At 41.3% G+C, this 15,712-nt stretch overlaps 2 protein-coding genes across 3 annotated transcripts in view; one reads left to right on the plus strand and one right to left on the minus strand.

The window, feature by feature from the left end:
- opn7b (opsin 7, group member b) overlaps positions 1-15,712 on the plus strand; it is an 89,911-nt gene that overhangs the window by 30,234 nt on the left and 43,965 nt on the right. The window lies entirely within an intron of this gene.
- Positions 5,681-9,307, minus strand: LOC146494665 (uncharacterized). The gene is made up of 2 exons (XM_085147186.1): positions 9,028-9,307; positions 5,681-8,784 (listed from the first exon to the last, which is right to left on the minus strand). The coding sequence occupies exon 2, from the start codon at positions 8,619-8,621 to the stop codon at positions 7,077-7,079; it is 1,545 nt and encodes a 514-aa protein (XP_085003312.1). The 5' UTR covers positions 8,622-8,784; positions 9,028-9,307; the 3' UTR covers positions 5,681-7,076.

The raw sequence follows: 15,712 nt of genomic DNA on the forward strand, positions 1-15,712 counted from the left end.
TGGTACATGAAGCTCCTTTAGGACTTGAAGAGAATCTCTCCAGGTTTCCCATTTCTTCAGCTTGTCTTCTGGAAGAGGTGCATCCCAGTCAGTCAGTTCCGAACTAAGTTCCCTAAGAAGAGCTCGTCCCTGGATTGTGACAGGTGCCAGCATACCCATCGGATCAAAAACACTATTGACGGTAGAGAGGACTCCACGTCGGGTGAAAAGTTTGATAATAGTTGATGCACAGAATGTGAATGTGTCTTTTCTGATCTCCCAAAGCAAGCCCAGGCTGTGCTGCATGGGTGCTGTCTCCCCACTCAAATCCAGATCCTTGATGAGCGAGACACAATCTTCTGGCGGGAAAGCTCCAGTGACTGCTGGACTGTTCGACACGAACTTGTGCAAGCGGAGGTTTGAGTCAGCAAGTGAAGTCTGAGTCCGCTGGAGAAGGTTGATTGCTTCTGCTTCAGATGGGAGAGACACTAAGCCATCATCCACGTAAAAGTGCCTTTCCACAAATTTCATTGTGTCGGCACCGTACTTCTGGGCACCTTCAGCAATGGCTCTTCGCAGACCATTGATGGCCACAGCCGGAGATGGTGAGTTGCCAAAGACATGAACCCTCATGCGGTAGTCGATAACTGCCTTGGTGAGGTCGTTGTCCTCATACCACAAAAACCAGAGGAAGTTGCGGTGCCTTTCATGGACCAAAAAGCAGTGAAACATTTGTTGGATGTCGGCGAGGATAGCTACTCTCTCCCTTCGAAAGCGTAGAAGGACACCCAAGAGAGAATTGTTGAGGTCGGGACCAGTCAGAAGCACGTCGTTGAGGGAGACCCTGCAGTACTGAGCGCTGGAATCAAAAACCACCCTGATTTGGTTGGGCTTTTGTGGGTGGTATACCCCGAATGATGGAAGAAACCAGCACTCTTCATCTTCCCTCAAGGGTGGTGCCACCTCTGCGTGACCATTGGCAATGATCTTCTCCATGAATGCCACATATTGCTTCCGCATCTCGGGTTTCTTCCTGAATTGGCATTGCAAGGATTCAAACCTCTTAACTGCATGCTCTTTATTATTTGGCAAACGTTGCCGTGGCTCCTTGAACAGCAATGGAGCAACCCAACTACCAGTGTCATCTCTGTGGACATTTGTATCCATGATCTCTAGGAAGAGGATGTATTCTATTGATGGGGCAGGTTTGTTATCATGTTCAGATTGGTTAAACACTGTGTGTCCTAGCATCCTCTCTGGCATTTTGTTAGACTTGCTGAAGCTTGGCTGTGTTTCTTTGACATGCATGAAACTTGCACAGGGCTGAAATATGGAATGGCGACCGCTGTCTACCACATGGGTCTTGAATGTGTCCACTGTTGGCTTATGCACATTACCTAGGCACACCTCCCCTATCACCACCCAGCCTAGATTGAGACGTTGTGCAAAGGGAGCGTTGTGTGGCCCGTTAACTTGCTGCCTGACCTTGTGTGCTCTAAGCACGTCTCTCCCGAGCAGCAGGAGTATCTCTGCTTCTGGGTCCAGATCGGGGATGTGTTTGGCTATATGGTGGAGATGAGGATGATGCAAAACTGCACCTGGTGTTGGGATTTCAGCTCGATTGTTAGGGATTTCAGGGCACTCAAGGAGTGGTGGAAGAGGTATGAGAACGTTGCCGTTCAATGACTCTATCTGGAATCCTTCTGCCTTCCTGCCATACGTTTTGATGATGCCAGAGCACGTTCTGAGATGGTATAAGAGTGGTTTGTTCTCCACACCAAACAGTTCAAAGAACTCTGGCCTGGCTAAAGAGCGATTGCTCTGGTCGTCCAGAATTACATAAGCTTTAATGGCTTTGTGTTTTGAATGTTTGGGGTAGCAAGGCAGATCTTAGAGCAAGAACAACCCCATTGGCCGGGGCCACAAACCTCTGTGCAGCTGGTTCTAACATCAGTTACATTAGAGTCATCTTCTCCCTCCCCGCCATTCTCTTGTGGTGGTGGAGGAGCCTTGGTGAGTTGAGGTTGTGGGCCAGGGTGCATGGCTGCATCATGATAGATGCTTTCACACTCTAAGCATTTCACGGAAGATTTGCCGTCTTTGGCAACATGTGAAGTTGAAGAACAACACTTGAAGCATATTCCTTTCTGTTTTAGAAAGGCCTTCCTGTCATCGATGGACTTGTTACCCGGCTACAGATGAATGGTCTCTGACTCTTGGTGGCGCTGTCACTTGGTGTTCGCTCGCTCTGTGGTAGAGTATCACTTCTTGTTCCTGCTCAAACACAGTGGTGTTTCTGAGTAGCTTATTTGCTTAGCAGTTTAATTAACAACTTTTAAATACATTCTTTTTTCAGAGTATAATCTTCACGTGCTTCATCCGAAGCACACTTTCTGTGTACTCACTACCTAATTTATAGCCAAAGTATTCACTCACTGTCTCTGTACTGTTTCGCTAGCTTAGCTTAGCTCGTAGCCAACTCGTTAGCACCATGGCTACTTCACCTGTCCCTACTGCACTTTCTTGCTCATTGTGTCAGATGTTTAGTTACTCCTCGGCCTCCTTTAGCAGTAATGATATCTGTAACAAATGTAGCATATTTGCAGCTCTGGAGGCCAGGATTACTGAATTGGAGACTCTGCTTCGCACCCTTCATTCACCCTTAGCTAGCCAGGCCCCTGTAGCTGGTGCAGCCGAAGATAGCGTAGGCCCCGCTAGCTGTTCCCCGGCAGATCCCAAGCAGCTGGGGAAAGAGGGCGGCTGGGTGACGGTGAGGAGGAAGCATAGTTCTAAACAGAAGCCCCAGGTACACCACCAACCCGTTCATGTGTCTAACCGTTTTTCCCCACTCGGCGACACACCCGCTGGGGGTCAAACTCTGGTAATTGGTGATTCTGTTCTCAGACATGTGAAGCTAGAGACACCGGCAACCATAGTCAATTGTCTTCCAGGGGCCAGAGCAGGCGACATTGAAGGAAATTTAAAACTGCTGGCTAAGGGTAAACGTAAATTCAGAAAAATCATAATTCACGTCGGCAGTAATGACACCCGGTTACGCCAATCGGAGGTCACTAAAATCAATATTGAATCGGTGTGCCACTTTGCCAAAACAATGTCGGACTCTGTAGTTTTCTCTGGTCCCCTCCCCAATCAGACCAGGAGTGACATGTTTAGCCGCATGTTCTCCTTAAATTGCTGGCTGTCTGAGTGGTGCCCCAGAAACGATGTGGGCTTCATAGATAATTGGCAAACCTTCTGGAGGAAACCTGGTCTTGTTAGGAGAGATGGCATCCATCCCACTTTGGATGGAGCAGCTCTCATTTCTAGAAATATGGACAAATTTATTAAACCCCTCAAATGTGACTATCCAGAGTTGGGACCAGGAAGAAGAGTTGCAGTCTTACACACCTCTCTGCAGCTTCTCTCCTCCTGCTACCCCCCCCAAAAACCCATCTCCATAGAGACTGTGTCAGCTTCCAAAAAGACAAAAAACAAACTAAAAACATGCAACAAACAACTTAAACATAAACAATTACAAAGAAAGAACAATACAGTATCCACATCTGAACCAAAGAGTAAAACAGTGAAATGTGGATTATTAAATATTAGGTCTCTCTCCTCCAAGTCTCTGTTAGTACATGACTTAATAATTGATCAACAAATTGATTTACTCTGCCTTACAGAAACCTGGTTGCAGCAGGATGATTATGTTAGTTTAAATGAATCAACACCCCCGAGTCATTCTAACTACCAGAAATCTCGAAGCACAGGTTGAGGGGGCGGTGTGGCAGCAATTTTTCACACCAGTCTATTAATTAATGAAAGACCAAGACAGACTTTTAATTCATTTGAAAGCCTGATGCTTAACATTGTCCACCCAAGCTGTGAAACTCAGAAACCAGTCTTACTTGTTATCATCTATTGTCCACCTGGGCCTTACACAGAGTTTCTGTCTGATTTCTCAGACTTTATATCTAATTTAGTTCTGAGCTCAGATAAAATAATTATTGTGGGTGATTTTAACATCCATGTAGATGCTAAAAATGACAGCCTCAACATGGCATTTAATCTGTTATTAGACTCAATTGGTTTCTCTCAAAATGTAAAAGAACCCACCCACCACTTCACACTCTAGATCTTGTTTTAACATATGGCATAGAAACTGAACATTTAACAGTGTTTCCTGAAAACCCTCTCCTGTCTGATCATTTCCTGATAACATTTACATTTACAATAATTGATTACACAGCAGTGGAGAGTGGACTTTATCAAAGTAGATGTCTTTCTGAAAGTGCTGCAACTAAGTTTAAGAATATAATCCAGCCACTGTTATCATCGTCAATGCCCTGTACCAACACAGAGCAGAGCAGCTATCTGAACGCTACCCCAACAGAGGTCGATTATCTTGTTAATAATTTCACCTCCTCACTACGTACGACTCTGGATACTGTAGCTCCAGTGAAAACTAAGGTCTCTAATCAGAAGTACCTGACTCCGTGGTATAATTCTCAAACACGTACCCTAAAGCAGATGACTCGTAATCTGAAGAGGAAATGGCATGTCACAAATTTAGAGGATCATCATTTAGCCTGGAGAAATAGTTTGTTGCTTTATAAGAAAGCCCTCCGCAAAGCCAGAACAGCTTACTACTCGTCACTGGTTGAAGAAAATAAGAACAACCCCAAGTTTCTCTTCAGCACTGTAGCCAGGCTGACAAAAAGTCAGAGCTCTTTTGAGCCAACCATCCCTTTAACGTTAACTAGTAATGACTTCATGAACTTCTTCACAAATAAAATTTTTATCATTAGAGAAAAAATTACCAATAATCATCCCACAGATGTAACATTATCTACAGCTACTCTTAGTACCATTGATGTTAAGTTAGACTCTTTTTCTCCAATTGATCTTTCTGAGTTAACTTCAATAATTACTTCCTCCAAACCATCAACGTGTCTTTTAGACCCCATTCCTACAAAACTGCTCAAAGAAGTCCTGCCATTAATTAATTCTTCGATCTTAAATATCATCAACCTATCTCTAATAATCGGCTATGTACCACAGGCCTTCAAGCTGGCTGTAGTTAAACCTTTACTCAAAAAGCCATCTCTAGACCCAGCAGTCTTAGCTAATTATAGGCCAATCTCCAACCTTCCTTTCATATCAAAAATCCTTGAAAGAGTAGTTGTCAAACAGCTAACAGATCATCTGCAGAAAAATGGCTTATTTGAAGAGTTTCAGTCAGGTTTCAGAGTTCATCACAGCACAGAAACAGCTTTAGTGAAGGTTACAAATGATCTTCTTATGGCCTCTGACAGTGGACTCATCTCTGTGCTTGTCCTGCTAGACCTTAGTGCAGCATTCGATACTGTTGACCATAATATCCTATTAGAGCGATTAGAACATGCTGTAGGTATTACAGGTACTGCACTGCAGTGGTTTGTATCATATCTATCTAATAGACTCCAATTTGTGCATGTAAATGGAGAGTCCTCTTCACACACTGAGGTTAATTATGGAGTTCCACAGGGTTCAGTGCTAGGACCAGTTCTGTTTACATTATACATGCTTCCCTTAGGCAGCATCATTAGAAGACATAGCATACATTTTCACTGCTATGCAGATGACACCCAGCTCTATCTGTCCATGAAGCCAGATAACACACACCAATTAGTTAAACTGCAGGAATGTCTTAAAGACATATACCTAAAAAGTTATGCAAATATGTACCCATAACTTGTTTTTCAAAATATTAATAAAAGGGGTGTGTCTCCAAACAGCCATCTCTTTCCTGACAATTTGCTTTGTGCATATTCTCTTACATATGATAAGTCAACATTGAAACACCTGCGGCTTTTAGTCAGGTGCGGCTAATGTATGTACAAAACAGGATTTTCCCCTGTTTTTAGCTTGTGCGGCTAATATTCGGGTGCGCTTTGTAGTCCGGGAAATACGGTCGTTAAACTGCAGGAATGTCTTAAAGACATAAAGACCTGGATGGCCGCTAACTTTCTGCTTCTTAATTCAGATAAAACTGAGGTCATTGTACTCGGCGCTGAAAAGCTTAGAAATATGGTATCTAACCAGATTCTTACTCTGGATGGCATTACCTTGGCCTCCAGTAACACTGTGAGGAACCTTGGAGTCATTTTTGACCAGGATATGTCCTTCAACGCACATATTAAACAAATATGTAAGACTGCCTTCTTCCATTTGTGCAACATCTCTAAAATTAGAAATATCCTGTCTCAGAGTGACGCTGAAAAACTAGTTCATGCATTTATTACTTCCAGGCTGGACTACTGCAATTCATTATTATCAGGATGTCCAAAAAACTCACTGAAAAGCCTTCAGCTAATCCAAAATGCTGCAGCAAGAGTACTGACAGGGACTAGAAAGAGAGAGCATATTTCTCCCGTTTTGGCTTCCCTTCATTGGCTTCCTGTTAAATCCAGAATTGAATTCAAAATCCTGCTCCTCACATACAAGGTCTTAAATAATCAGGCCCCATCTTATCTTAATGACCTTGTAGTACCATATCACCCTATTAGAGCACTTCGCTCCCGCTCTGCAGGCCTACTTGTTGTTGCTAGAGTATTTAAAAGTAGAATGGGAGGGAGAGCCTTCAGTTTTCAGGCCCCTCTTCTGTGGAACCAGCTTCCAGTTTGGATTCGGGAGACAGACACTATCTCTACTTTTAAGATTAGGCTTAAAACTTTCCTTTTTGCTAAAGCATATAGTTAGGGCTGGACCAGGTGACCCTGAATCCTCCCTTAGTTATGCTGCAATAGATGTAGGCTGCCGGGGGATTCCCATGATGCATTGAGTTTTTCCTTTCCAGTCACCTATCTCGCTCACTATGTATTAACAGACCTCTCTGCATTGAATCATATCTGTTATTAACCTCTGTCTCTCTTCCACAGCATGTCTTTTATCCTGTCTTCCTTCTCTCACCCCAACCGGTTGCAGCAGATGGCTGCCCCTCCCTGAGCCTGGTTCTGCCGGAGGTTTCTTCCTGTTAAAAGGGAGTTTTTCCTTCCCACTGTCGCCAAAGTGCTTGCTCATAGGGGGTCATATGATTGTTGGGTTTTTCTCTGTATCTATGAAGCGCCTTGAGGCGACTTTTGTTGTGATTTGGCGCTATATAAATAAAACTGAATTGAATTGAAGTTTCTGAATGTCCTGCATTTTTTAAGTGGGTGAGGTTTATTGTGCAATGGGCAGTTCTTGTTAGGGTCGTTGTTGATTGTAGAGACATCTGTTTTGTGAACCGCAATAGACTTGTTGGTGTTAAAGCTCTTCATAGGTAATCTTTCTAGTTTTGTGGGGTTTGCGCCGTTGCTTTGACGAATAAAGCTAGGGTTATTTTGCTTCTTTGCCTCATGACAGACAAAGTTACAAAAGTAACTAAAGGGAGGGAAGCAGCCGTTATTCTCCTCTTTGTACCACGACCCAGATGACACCCACTTCTCCTGTAGCCCATATGGGAGCTTGTCTACTATGGGTCCAATACCTCTGGAGGTGTCTAGATATGACAGCCCAGTGAGGTATCCATCCTCCTTGGCGCCTTGTATCTCCATAAGTAAATCCCCAAGTTCACGTAATCTGATGTGATCTTTGGCTGCAATTTTTGGAAAACTGTCAAGTCTCTGAAACAGCAACTGCTCGATCATCTCAGGGGCGCCATAGCAGTCATTCAACCTCTCCCATGCCTTGCGCAGAGCCAAACTGGCATTATTGACATGCACTGAGTGTATGCATCTTATTTGCTGCCCAGACTCTTTTCCTAACCATTTGGTCATGAGGTCTAATTCTTGTGTTTCTGTAAGTTGAACCTCAGCAACAGCGTTAGTGAATGAGGACCGCCATGCACGGAAATTCTCTGGCTTATCATCAAATTGGTACAGTCCTGATGTAACGAGATCACGTCGCGCCGAATATTGTGCAAGAGGGTCTGGTGGTTGTGACACGCTCACTGGAAGCATATGCCGGGGTGTTTGTGATTGAGCACCTATATACGTGCGAGGGTTTGTCCTTTCGACGTCGGTCTTCGATTCAGCTCTGGTCAGTTTAGACAGGTTTGTTGTGGGTGGATGTGTCCCATTATCTGCTTCAGGCTTGGGCTTGCTATTGTTATGTTGGAATTCCGCTAAGCTATCAGGTGGATGCCATGTTCTGAAACTGTCTTGTGATTCTGCACGGTCTACAGATTTAACAGGTGGGACAGATACTGGTGCAAAGGTAGACTGATTCTGATCATTTTGAGAGCAAACATATTCACTAATACGTTGCAATCTAAGCCTGTCTTCTGACTCAGATTTCACATTTTCTACATTTCCATGCATTTCTGCTACATCTTCTAACACCTGTGCTTCAGCGATGGCTGCGTCTGCTTCACGATTTAATGTTAGCACTTCCAGCTCTGTATCAATTCTAGCAGCTTCCAACTGATTTTGAGCTTCTCTAGTTTTCCTTTCTGCTTCTCTAGCAGCCTTTTCCCGTTTTAATTTAGCCTCCTGGCTAGCATATGATGCTCGTACCTTAGCAGCTTCTGCTTTAGCTCTGGCGCGAGCCGCACTTACAGATGATGCTGATGTCACGTTGCTCCTGGTATTTGATACCAATGACTTGTTGCTTGCTGCCATCACGAACACGTAGGACCATCGAGTGCCGCCTTTTCACTGTAGTGTTCTGTTGCAGAGTGTAGCAACTCTGATTAAACACCAAGCTAAACCTCTGTCAATGAATACACGAGTCCGAGTAGAGTTGACTTTTTACTCAGAATCTTCATTTGACAAGCGGTGAAAACTGTAGTTGAAAAGAAATACAGAATAGAAAAAAATGATCGTTTACATAAATATTGCGTCACGAAATAACTCAAAATGTGACCTTACACCTTTGTGTTAGCTTTAGCAACAGTAATGATCATCAAAACTGCCTTTTTTAACATGTACAAATCAACCTCCATGAATCACAAATAAAATATAATTTTTAACAAATACCGCTATTTATGCCTTTTTAACACCTTCATCATGAAATATATACACTTACGGCGTTGCCTGAACAATGTTCCCAAGTGGATGGCTGTGGATAAGCCTCAGAGCAAGGACCGCATGTCACTCTCCCTCTTAGAGCAACCAGGAAGAGCAAGTAAACAGGAAATGAAGCAATACAGGTAACCCACCAGGAAGTTAGGTTATTAGCAAGTTCACCTTCAAAATTAAAGCTTCTTAACATTTTTAACTCTTTTTACTGTTCTTTTTAACTTAAATACATACAAAATAATTATTTTAAAGCAAACATTAAAGATAAATGACATAAATGCCTTTGAGGCATCACAAAGACATTTGAAGTTTTGAAAGCAAGCAAAAGATTAAATGGGCGAGGATTGTTTTATTAAATTTAAGCTTTTCATTGATGCATTTGTACAGTTAAATGCATGTTTTGCAAACATACAATATTACTTTAATAGCCAGATACAGAGTCTCTGTACACTGTAAATGTAATCTTGTGTTTAATTAAAAATATTAAATAGGCTGAACTCAATTTTTATCAATTTGTTTTTAGAACTCAATTTAAATAAGTTACAAGTACTTTTTATGCAAAAATGCTGATAAACTCAATTTATTTGAGTTGTCTTAACTTAGAAAAACTAAATAAGCTGGAAGTTTTGCTTCTCAGTGGGGAAGGATGAAAGATGTGTTTTGAAAATGCCACGTGACTACCGTCCTCCTCCCTCTCGGATCAGTCCGCATGTTCATGGTGCCAGCATTTGTTATGCAATATGTTGAGCAAACCTGGAGAAGCGTCAGCTCAAGATATTATTGTCATTGCTGTGGATCTTTACCTGATACACTGACTTGGTGAGTAAATGTTTACTCTTATTCAAACTGATTTTGTGGCTTCTCTGAGTTTAGCACCAGGTTTATAATCTTGCTAGCTAGTTAGTGTTAGCCTAGCGTTGCTGCTGCCGCTGGGTTCATGTTACTTAAAAATTAACACCACAGCCTTAAAAACCTTACATAACACTATGTCTGTGAAATTTTCTGTTGATTGTTTGAAATAAAAAAAAAGTGAGATACAAGCCCAGACAAAATTCTTCAGGGGTGTGGTGTGGGGGGTATTTTCAATCCATAGCCATAACTAACTAACTAACTAACTAACTAACTATATATCATGTTTAACCTGTGTAGCAAAAGACCGCAGGGGGTTGAAAACAATAAGCCAGGAGTTAGCTGTGCTCCCGGACTCTATCGAGCCTTGACCTCCCGGTCAGCTATCGCACTGGTGGATAACAGAGCTCTCCGAAAACGTGGAAGCACTTTTGCAAATATGTGATATTTTGATAAATTAAGTAGATATTTGAGCATTACACAGCTACATTCTCGCCTGAAAATATCTTAAAAGGTTATTTTGTGACCCAGAAAGGGTAGTCTGGGGAAAAGGAGGATCGCATTTGTCGGCTGCGGTTGTCGGAGCCTGTGCGTACTTGTAAGCGCGGCAATGGCAGAGGAGCACGGCTAAAAAACTTATTACTTTTTCTGGGTCACAAAATAAACTTTTAAGATATTTTCAGGCGAGAATGTAGCTGTGTAAAGTTCAAATATCTGTTCGATTTATCAAGACATCACATATTTGCAAAATTGCTCAGACGTTTTCAGAGACGTCCATTTTTTTCATGCTTTGTGGCAGCTTTTGAACATCTGTGGCATCTATTAATGTCAAATCTAGCCTTTATTTAACAACATAAGCAAACTCTATGTTACAATGATTGCACAGCCATTAAGGATCAAATCAGTTTCTGAAAAATGTTCTGTTTTTTCTCCCTCTGCTTGCTTCTTACTGTCTTTGAGGCTCGGGACCAGCACTCCTGCTGTTGGACAGAAAGACATCAGTAAGTATTTTGGTTTTCCAATATATTAGCAACTGTCAGTGACATTTATATTAATCAGGCTGAACTTTAATCACACTTTAGATCAGCCTGTTTTACTTATTGTTTTATTTGTGCTTTGGTTTGGGGAAGTTGTTTCTTTACTGATCTTTTCCTGTCTTCTGTTATTAGACTTGAGATATGACTGCGCGATGCTGTTGCTGGTGACTCCAGTTAATTCTACAAGACATGCTGTGTAAGTAAACAAACAACAACAGTTTGGTCTGCATTTCTTGAAAGATCACATCCCCCAAACTTAGTTTAGAGAGTCTACACTGTATATAGTGAAGTCTGCAAGTTTTCTAACAACAAAATTTGTTTTGTTCCCAAATCATTTTGCACATCATTAAAAGAAAGTTATTGGCCATGTTTGCATTGCCCTTTTTAAAATAATGCTTTCATGACATTATTGTGTGTTGAGTGGTGGTCAGGGCTATCCAGACTGACAATTGGGACATTGAATGTCACCTCTCCGGTTGGGAGGGAGCCTGAGATTGTCTAAATTTGAGTTTGTTTATACCAAATGCAGAAAAAATGTTTTAAGAAAGCAATTAAGTTCATGTTCCAAAAAATATGATTGTTTGCTTGCAAGACAACAGGAGAGATGAGTCCTCCGTCACACATGGTGTGGTCAGTGAAGATGGTCGCCTGCAGGTTCAAGCTCATTGCATCTCCAACCCACATCCACTGACACTGTACTTAAGGGAAGTTAAAGACTTTCTTCTGCACCTACATTTGGATCACCTCGATCCATGATAGTCATTCAGGCAGTAATGCCTGGACTGGAAACAAGCCATCCTTAAAATAATACAACATTCCAGCTCATGTGTTGGAATGCAAAACACATGTGTTGGAATGCAAAACACATGTGTTGTTTAAATCAGAGACTGCACTTGTGACAGAACAATAAATATTTTATTTTGATTATATAAGTAATGTAAGTACAAAACAAACTTGTGGTAGGCCTAAACTTATTTTCAGAATAATTACATCTGAGACTTTGTTTCATTGTAAGATTATAACAGTGATGGCAATATATTTGTTTGTTGTTCGACAGAACAGTGTCCAGTATGTTGGCTGTTATACTTTGTTGTGTTTGAAAATAAAAGTTGGGCTGATTTTAACATCATTACAAAAAGTGTTGTTAATTATTTTTAATCATATTCAGGTTACCACAAATTGTTTTTTCATTTAGTTGAACTTGAAATGTTTGTCAGTAGGTAAACAATTATTATTGTACAGTCAGAAATATCAAGTTATTCTTAATACTGTAGACTTGCACTGTGTAAGTTGTCCTAACAGTCATCTTAAGTAAGCTTTAAGTAAGTTTCCTTAATTTTTTTTGAGTTCTCTGAGCTAACAAGGCTGTACAGTGTACTCAAAATGAGTAAGTTCCTCTAACTTGGTCATCTTACGTAAACTTGATCCAATTTTCTTGAGTTCTGGGAACAAATGAGCTTGTACAGAGTACTCAAAATAAATAAGTTGTTCTAATTTAGTCATTTTTAGCTAAGCTTTACTCAATTTTTTTGAGGCAACGAGTTTCCTCAATTTTTTTGAGTTCTGGGAACTAATTAGATTTTACAGTGTATTATCATGCACATGATACTTTGTGCATGATAGCCCAGTCAGAAGAGTGTATCAGTTGATGTCTCATTTGAGACCCTCTTTTTTTCACAATAATAATAAACAAAACTGGCCAGTTACTAAAACAGCTTCATATAAACCATCTTCTGTTCAGAGTTTGATTATTTTTAAAGAGACCTGATGTGGAAAACAAACCCAGGCTCTAGCAACTAAACTTTGACATTTAATCTTCACACGCCATCACCACAAATGTCCTTCAAGCCAAGGAAATTGGAAAACATTGAGATGATAAGGTAGGCATTTACTTAGTCACAGGGGACATATTATTCAAATTCCACTTTTTCGTTCTTTTTTTTTTTTTTTTTTTTACCATAATTAGTTGTGTATCCAGAAATCAAAAAAATTATGAGAAGAGACTGTCCCTGTGTTTCTTTCCTTTCTCCATAGGTCAGAGAGTGCTCCTGAAAGGCGCTCTGTTCAGATGTCAAAAACCTTCCCCTTGTGAACACATCGAAACGGCACAGATCTGCCATAAAATCCACATGATCAGCCACAGTTTGACGCTGTTATTTGCTCACTAGAGCTACTGTTTCTAACTCTTAGTGAAGGAAGCCAGCGGCCTGTTTCTGTCTGCAAGAGTGAACAGAGTCTTCTTTAACTCCAAGCTGATAACCCAGTGAAAATCTATCAGAAAACAATTTCCTAAACTGCTGGCTGGTTATAATAACAGTCAAATAACAGTCATAAAAAGTGAACTATTTTATAATAAATTGGCCAGAATAACATAATTCTTTTTATTTGCATGCATGAAAACATTTAAGAGTACAAAATATTGTTTTCAGGGGTGTGGTATTTAAAACTGTGCATTAAAACTGAATTGAAACTTATTACAAAATGTAATTAATTCATTACTTCACTTCAGCAAAACATTTATTTTATATGGTAGCGTTCAGGATGGAGCATACAAGGCGTGAGGAACATAATGTTGGAATTAATGCAAATTTTTATGCACTGATTACAGTGGGTGTAATTACAAACAGAGCTGCTGAAGGCTATACAAAATGAAAATAACACTGTGGGTTACACAGTTAAATTAAAATAAGTTTGAAAGAGTGATCTGCTATCTGTTCTGCTTTACCGTTTATTATTGCATTCCCAGGAGAAGTATTTTCTGCTCGGAGCTATATGTACATTATGAGTTATACAAGGTAAAGAAATAAAAACAAGTAAGAAAAGTTAAAATATATGTAAAGTCCTAAAAAGTATTCACATTATACTCATTGCCTCAGAGTAAGCCATGGGTGCATGCTAAAGTTTTTTTCCAGCATGCTCTGAGACAACTACTGAAGTAAAAAAAAAGAAATAAATTGTTAAACTACATTTCTCCTGCGCATTGTCTTTGCTTTTCCTGAGGACTGCGCTCTTCTGGACAGAGATCTTGGATGCCCTGCCAGCTAGCATCTTGAACCCTGCTGTTATGTGCATGTGATGGATTGTCTCGGGGTTTTCCTGGTGTGGTAGACCAAGAGACTGTTCCTGTTGATCATGTATAGTTTTGGACTCTCCAGGATCAATGTGTGAGGCATTCTTTTGAGGCTTTACTGTAGTCAGTACACAAGATGCACAGATTGGTCAGTCTGGTCTTACACTCTTCAGTGGGTGCTCTATCAGTCTATTAGTAGTTGGTGTTTTCCCTCTGGTGTTTTGCCAGTTACTTTCTCAACGCTGCTCATGTAATGACTGAGCAATGTGCCTGTCCAACAGGAGCTTGCATGCTGTGCTGAGGCTTTCTACTGATCACATCTGTGGATTCTTGGGGATCAGAACTGACTGGCTTTTGGCAGTTCTGGGTGTGTCTCATCCATTAGCAATTGGTTCATTTCTGTTGCCAAACTCTCATGGAGTGCAGTTTGCTTCTTAAGCCAAGGGGTAAATCTGGTCAGGGCCTAGTGTTGTCCAACTCTTCAAGCTTGAGATTCTTTCTTGGATGTCTGCAGCTATGGTGGTTACTTGATTCTGTTCAGGAAGGTTGCTGTGGTCTGTGGGCGTTGTTGTTATGGGTTGTGTACTCCAATATGCTCTTCCAGTATTGCTCCATCTCCAGCCTTGGTGGGGCTGTTCTCAGATTATTACTGAGAGTACACCTCGGATGGTTCAGTGGAGAACAGCTTGTCAAGGCTGTGAGTATTTGCTTGGGAGTTTCTGGCCTCATGCATGCTATAAGGCCTCAGGTATGAACAGTTTGTTGAACTTCTTAGGCCTACCTTTCTTTATTAGCAAAAACAAGTAAATATCATGGTCTGGGTGAGTCACAGTAATTCTCCCTCTGGGTGGAGCCTTCATCGCTCCTCCCAGGATTCCCACCTGGAGCTAATCAGATCAGCTGTATTTAAGACGACTGTTCTCAACCAGCCTTTGCCAGATTGTCTGCTAACCAATTCGGATCATGGAAAATACTTAACCAACCTTGCCATAACTCAGACCTTCCCAAAGTGTGGGGCCCGCCCCATAGGGGGGGGTGCAGAGCCATTGCAGGGGGGGCGCGGAATGAAAAGGGGGGGGAAAAAAACAAAACACTTGGACACTGCTAGCACGGGGCGCCCACAGAAACGCAAAGCAGGAGCTGAATATGTTTCCAAACCAACTTCATTCTAAGCCAAAGACTAGAAAATATGGTGAAGCATATCTTCCCTTTGGCTTCACCTGCACAAGTGCCGAGGTAGGTCTCCCCTGCAGAATTAGTTTTCCCTTTGTCGGGAGCAGCGCTGGACTGTTCAAATCACGGACAAACAGTATCTTACAGTTGTTTATGTTTTTAAACCCATTTTACACAGAGAGGCATTTTTTGAAAAATGTATTGATAGCAATGTTGAATATTATTACACATGAAAAAAAAACTACACGTAAAATAATCACATTGTGACGCCTCTGCCTTTCTAAATGGAGGGACAGTAACTGCGTGTGTACATGTAAGCGTGTAAAACCTGAAGATAGTCAGATTAACAGTATTTTGTCTCTATCTGCCATTCTGCAATTCATCTCATGTAAAAAATAACGTGCGCACAGCGTGACGTGAAAAAGGCACATACCTTTGATGTTGCGTGACGAACTCTGTATTCCTCGTCCACACGTTACGCAAAAAAGGAGTTTAAAAAATCTCAGTTTTCGGTGATTCGAAACACCGTTTACGTGTGGACGAAACAGCTGCGTTTTCAAAAA

This window comes from Neolamprologus multifasciatus, chromosome 20, assembly GCF_963576455.1.
Source record: "Neolamprologus multifasciatus chromosome 20, fNeoMul1.2, whole genome shotgun sequence".
In the NCBI taxonomy this organism is placed as follows: domain Eukaryota; kingdom Metazoa; phylum Chordata; class Actinopteri; order Cichliformes; family Cichlidae; genus Neolamprologus; species Neolamprologus multifasciatus.